Source organism: Arachis hypogaea, chromosome 19 (genome assembly GCF_003086295.3).
Source record: "Arachis hypogaea cultivar Tifrunner chromosome 19, arahy.Tifrunner.gnm2.J5K5, whole genome shotgun sequence".
Taxonomy (NCBI): domain Eukaryota; kingdom Viridiplantae; phylum Streptophyta; class Magnoliopsida; order Fabales; family Fabaceae; genus Arachis; species Arachis hypogaea.
Window position 1 is genome coordinate 130,572,817 of NC_092054.1, and position 6,000 is coordinate 130,578,816.

The window sequence follows — 6,000 nt, forward strand, 5'->3', positions numbered from 1 at the left end:
TTTGAGGTTTTTGATTAGGATTTTTTATTTTTAACCGGTATGGCCTTGAACCTTGTTTGAAAAAGTTTTAAAGTTTAGAATTATTTTGAAATTTGGTTTAGAACTTTTGGTTTAAATGATTTGGTTTTGAAACAAGGTCAAAACTTTTGGTTTGAATGATATGTTTAAAAAGAAAAGTAAGTTCTATGATTTTGTTAAGTTGTGAAATTGGTTTATAAATTAACTTATCGAAAGTGATTTTGATTGATCTAAGGATAAATGATTTATGAGTCTTTGAAAAAAAAAAGGGTTTAACATTGAACCGGTTTATATCGAACTTGTTTTGAAGGTTTTGGAAAAATGTTATAAAAGCAGTATTTGGTTTAAAGGAAAAATTATGTTCGACGTAGTGGAGTAATTCAAGTTATTAGTGACAAATAATCAGATTGACGTAGCGGAAGGCGAGAGGGAACATCGGCACGGTAGGACTATGGTGGACGAGAGGCTTTGATGACTCATTTGGGTTGACAACGTTGGTAGTAAAACGTTTCGTGGAGAGTATATCACGCGATTCAAAATTTGGGGACAAAATTCCTAATTAGGATGGGAGAATGTAATAACCGGAATAACCGTTTTAATAAAATGATAATTTTATACTGCCCGGAATAGGTTCGAAAATATAGAAATGATATTTTGAAAACAAAAAGGTGAAATTTGAATTCAATGAATTTTTCTGAGTGGGAAAAAATATCTTTTATGAAAATTTTTTGTAAAAATGCGTACCGGTGCTTAAGCCGGCAGTACCGGTTCTAGTTTGAACGGAACCACGTATTGAGAAAAATAAGATTTTGAAAATTGAATTTATTGTTTTGAAAGGACAAAAATAATTTAGAATTAAAAATCGGACACTAATTTGAAAGGTTTTGGCCCAAAATGGGCCAAACGGACCAAAAATACTTAGTGGGTTGGACTGGGCCCACATTGGATCCAAGTCCAACATATAAATACCCTAACTAATGAGCATGGAGCTCATTTTCATCAAGAAACAAAGAAAGGGGCGCTGAACTTGTGAAGAGAAGAAGGAACCCTTTTTACTATCCATCTCCTCCTTCTTTTGGCCATAACTTGAGCTACGGAGCTCCGATTGATGAGCTGTTTGTGGTCATGCGAAGCTCTCGTCGAGCTCTTCGTTTATATTTAAGAAAATCTGGTAAGAATTCAAAACTTATGCTCCAATTTCTTCCCTAATTGAATCTGCAATTTTACGTTAGATTTTGTGATTTTGTTTGTTTAGGGGTGATCTAGCATTGATATTGGGTTTTGCCCCTAATCTCATTGGGTAAGGTAAGGTCTCACTAAATCCTTGTGTTTAGTTATTTTTATGAATCCTAGGTTTGATGTTGGTATGTTGGTATGATGTTAGATTGAGATTTGATGTTTATTGGAATGAGCTTGATGGTTTTGGATCCCTGAGTTTGAGCTTGGTGTTTCGAGTTGCGTGAGAATCGGCCAAGGTATGGTTTCGATTTCCTTTATGTAATATGTAATATTTCTGCAAACTTAGGCTAGTGGACTACATGACTCTGTTGTATTCAGTTTGACTAGCCGGCCTAAACTCTGCAGGCTGTGACTAATCCTCTTTTTATATATCATACTTATATGTATATCATGTTTACTTTAATTATTACCTTGTGTATTCTGAAGCTATTGATAAGGTTTTATATTTATTATGTCTTATTCTGTCCGTGCCTACGCATTTAGTATCGGGTGTGAATGTTTTGCGTATTGTAATTCCACTTTATGCAACTTTGAGCTTTATTCCTTCATCGGACTTCTAGTTAGATAAATCCTTGGACATATATTATAAGCTTTAGAACTAGTAACAGGGTGTTATACTACCAGCACCTCAGGGACCACAGTATGTAGTGTTTGAACCATTTTTTTATTATCTCCACAGTCAGCACAACTGATACAATCAGCACAGCCATGACGGCCAGGTCATCACACGACCAGTTCAGCGACCATGGTGAGCCCAATCGTCGCAGCCATCATAGTCAGCACAACCACCATGGCCAATCCAGCTACCACGGCGAGCCTAGCCGTTGCAGCCGTCGCAGTCAGCACAGCTGTCACAGTTAGGGCTGGCAATACATATTACCCGCAGGTACCCAACCCGTTTGGGTAAGGTAGAGTGCGGTCCGAGTAGGCCTGCGGGCGTATCCCCTATATATAACATGTTTTATAAAAGTTATATACATAGTGAAGGAGGTGAGAGTTAAACCCTCAACCTCCTTCATGTGCAGCAAGTGAGCAACTACTAAGCTAGCTAGTTACTTTGGCAATATATAGCATTTGTATATTTATGAAGTTAACATAAAATAAAAATTAAACAAAAATAAAAATCATATATAATTCATCATTCAGAAATCAGAAACCCTAAGACTAAGTGGGAGCGCCGTTTCTTCCCAAAGCCACAAGCCTCACCGCAAGCCCCAACTCTCGTTGGGTCCTTCCTCGTTCCTCCATTGCTGCAACTCTTCTTCTTCCTCCGTGCTCTTCTTGCAACGCCGCTGCTTCGTGCCCTTCTCTCCTCTCTACACCGCTGCTCCGTGCTCTTCTTGGTATTTTTCAGCATGCTTATTTGTTCTTCATGTAATGTTTAGTTCTTGTAAATTTTGTGCTCATCATGTTGATTCGTTTAGTTGGTTGGACATGAAAATTGGGGCTTTACTTTGCGTTTGAATTTGTGACTTTGTTTTCCTACTGATTTATCCTTTTTAACACACTTTTGGTCTTGACTGAAAATTTTCTCAAAGTGATCTTTGACTTGCAATATTTTGGGTTCTTTTTATAATTTATTTATTTATTAGAGATTTTGCTCCTTCTCTGTATTCAAAAGATTATAGTTCTAGTTCTAGGGTTCATGCTTTTTCTGTTTCTGTTGGTATTTTTTTTTTGGCTAGTTGGTTCCTCCTTCAACTCTGTGCCCATGAGGCCATGATTGATTTTTCCCATTTTTTTAAATTAACTATGATGAATGTAACCGGCTCCTTCGTTGATCTTTTTTTTTTTTCGTTTGAATAGATTCATATTAAATTGGCTTTTTGTATATTGCATTTGCTTGTTTATTGGTCTTTGTCCATCTCAACTTGACTTGTTTTAAGACAACAATTCTTGCAGTTTTTGTGCTTGTTCTAAATCTTAAAGATTTTTCAGCATGCTTGAATTTTTAATGTTTATTATTTATTTTACTATTGTGTAGGCAATAATGGATAGTACCAATATGGATGTAGTGGCTCAAGAACAACAAGAAGAAACTCCTATTGAAGAATCTGCTAATTTTGTTCCGGACGAGTCTGTCTCAGTTGAAAATAGCAACAAATCTTTATTGAAAAGTGTTTATTGGTAATACTTTAGAGGGAGAAGAATGGAAGGCAAAGTGCAACCATTGTAAGTCTGTTATTGGTACCAATCCAAGGAATAGGACTACAAATTTGAAGAAACATGTGCTCCATTATTGTAAGAGAATAAAATTAGCAAATTCAAGACAATCAACAATTGCCGAATCTCTTCAAAGACATGGAAAGAATAGTTCAGATGCTTTTATATTTGATGCATCTCACACAAGAAAATTGATTGCCAACTTCATTTGTATGCATGAGTATCCTTTGTCATATGTGGATCATGTTGCAACAAGGGAAGTGTTTGCTTTAATACAACCAACGTTTAAGATGCCAAACCAAAACATAATCAAAAAGGATATCTTTGAAATGTACGAAGTGGAGAAGCTTAACATAAACAAGATGATGGATGCAAATGATAGTCGAGTAGCTATTACAACTGACATGTGGACTTCCAACTAGGAAAAAAGATACATGGTTGTTACAGCACACTACATTGATAGTTCATGGAATTTGCAAATGCGAGTATTGAGGTAATACCTTAAACTTTACTTCTAGTATAAGATATGCTTTCTAATGCTTGATGTACTTGTGATATTTTTTTATTTGATATAGTTTTAACAATTTTCAGCTTTACTTATGTTCCTGTTCCTCATTCAAGTGAAGTTCTCTCTAATGCATTAATGAAAGTTTTGTTGGAGTGGAACTCAGATAGAAAATTATCAACTATTACATTGGATAATTGTTCTACAAATGATGCTATGATTGATGTGTTGTTGGGACGTCTAAACTCAAATTATTTATTGCTAGAGGGTAAGTTATTGCATATGCGTTGCTGTGCTCATATTTTAAACCTAATTGTGAAGGATGGTTTCAATTTAGTTAAAGAAAGTGTGGAGAAAATTCGTAATAGTGTGGTGTATTAGACTTCAACTAGTAAAAGACATGAAACCTTTGTGAGTTGGTGTAGTAAGTTAGGTGTTCCTTTTACAAAAAAAATTATCTCTTGATTGTATGACTAGATGGAATTCACTTATGTGATGTTAGAAACTGCATGGTTGTACAAAGATGCCTTTGCTCGACTAAAACAAAAAGACTCCAATTATAAAAGTGTGCCAAGTAATGAGAAATGGAAACTTGCAAAAGAAATTTGTGGTAAATTAAAACTTTTTTATGATGTGACTTAGTTGTTTTCTGGAACTCAAGTTCTAACTGCCAACATTTACTTTAATAAAGTATGTGATATACATGTTGGATTGGAAAAATAGGCTGTTTCTCCTAACCCAGTTATTAATAGCATGGCATGTATGATGAAGAGAAAGTTCGATAAGTATTGGGAAGAAATTCATAGAATTATGAGTGTTGCTACAATTCTAGATCTTAGGTATAAGCTTGATAGGATTGAATATAAGTTTGCTAAGGTATGTGAAGATCCTAATGAATGCACAAGGAAAGTTGAGAGAATCAAACAGACATGTTATGAGTTACTTCATGAATATCAAAAGAATACATCTAATTTAAGTAATATGTCAGTGGAATCTACACAAGAGCTTAGGGTTAATGCAGATGAAGATGATGATGTTGGTTATCAATTGTATATTAGACAAAAGAAGAAGGAAAAAAGTTCATTTGTGAAGATGAAATTTGATCACTATGTAGAGGAAGATGTTCATCCTCTAACTCCTGATTTTGATATATTAGTTTGGTGGAAGATAAATGGAGTTAGGTTTCCAACTCTTCAAAAAATTGCAAGAGACATATTTGCCATTCCTGTGTCTACTGCTGCTTCTGAGTCTTCTTTTAGCACAAGTGGCCATATAATTGCTACTCATCGTGGTAGCCTTCATGAAGATACGGTAGAGGCTTTTATATGCAATCAAAATTGGTTGTTGGCAGCATATTATAAAAGAGGTTATTTATGTTTTCAATTTTTTAATTTGTTTAGAAATTATAATTATGTTAAAATTATATATAATAAAATTGTTGTATTTGATTTTTAGGTGGAAAACCTGATTATCAAACTGCAAATAAAGATGATGATGCATTTTCTGAACTGACAGAAGAATAATGTTGTAAGAACTTGGAATTAGAAGAAATGTTTGAAGACATTTATCTTTGTTTATGTTATTTTAATTTTATTAATAACTTGATAATTATGCTATTTGTAATTTTATGTTGGATTGTTTAGGACTTTATTGTTTTTAATTTTAATTTAAACTTAGTTTTTTATTTTATTAATATAACAATATGTATGTTTGTAATTTTATGTTGGATTTCTTTAAGATTTTATTATTTTTAATTTTAATTTGAATTTAGTTGTTTTTTATTAATATGTATGAAATTTGGAATGATTGAATTTTATATTTATTTTGAAAAAAATTGATATTTCTGCGGGTAGGGTAGGGTAGGATAGGGTTTAAAATTTTAGGGTGCGGGTAGGGTTAGGGTTGAGAGATTCTCAACCCGCAAGTAGGGTAGGGTAGAGTTTTAATGAAAATTTCAACCCGCGGGTAGGGTTAAACCCTACCCTACCCTACCCATTGCCAGCCCTAGTCACAGTCAGCAATGGGTTGACTTTTTGTTGATCCCATTGTAGATTCCCGTTGATGGGGATGGAGAC

The 6,000-nt window shown here is 34.2% G+C and overlaps 1 protein-coding gene across 1 annotated transcript; it reads left to right on the forward strand.

The window, feature by feature from the left end:
- The first annotated feature begins 4,678 nt into the window (after positions 1–4,678).
- LOC140182350 (zinc finger BED domain-containing protein RICESLEEPER 3-like) lies at positions 4,679–5,448 on the forward strand. The gene is made up of 2 exons (XM_072228518.1): positions 4,679–5,291; positions 5,381–5,448. Exons 1-2 carry the CDS (start codon positions 4,679–4,681, stop codon positions 5,446–5,448), a joined length of 681 nt encoding a protein of 226 aa, XP_072084619.1.
- The last annotated feature ends 552 nt before the right edge of the window (positions 5,449–6,000 follow it).

Excerpts from the sequence above, each read along its gene's own strand:
- LOC140182350 (XM_072228518.1), top strand. The coding sequence starts at position 4,679 with ATGGCATGTATGATGAAGAGAAAGTTCGATAAGTATTGGGAAGAAATT. Across the intron at positions 5,292-5,380 it reads GGCAGCATATTATAAAAGAG|GTGGAAAACCTGATTATCAA; the intron begins GTTATTTATGTT and ends TTTGATTTTTAG.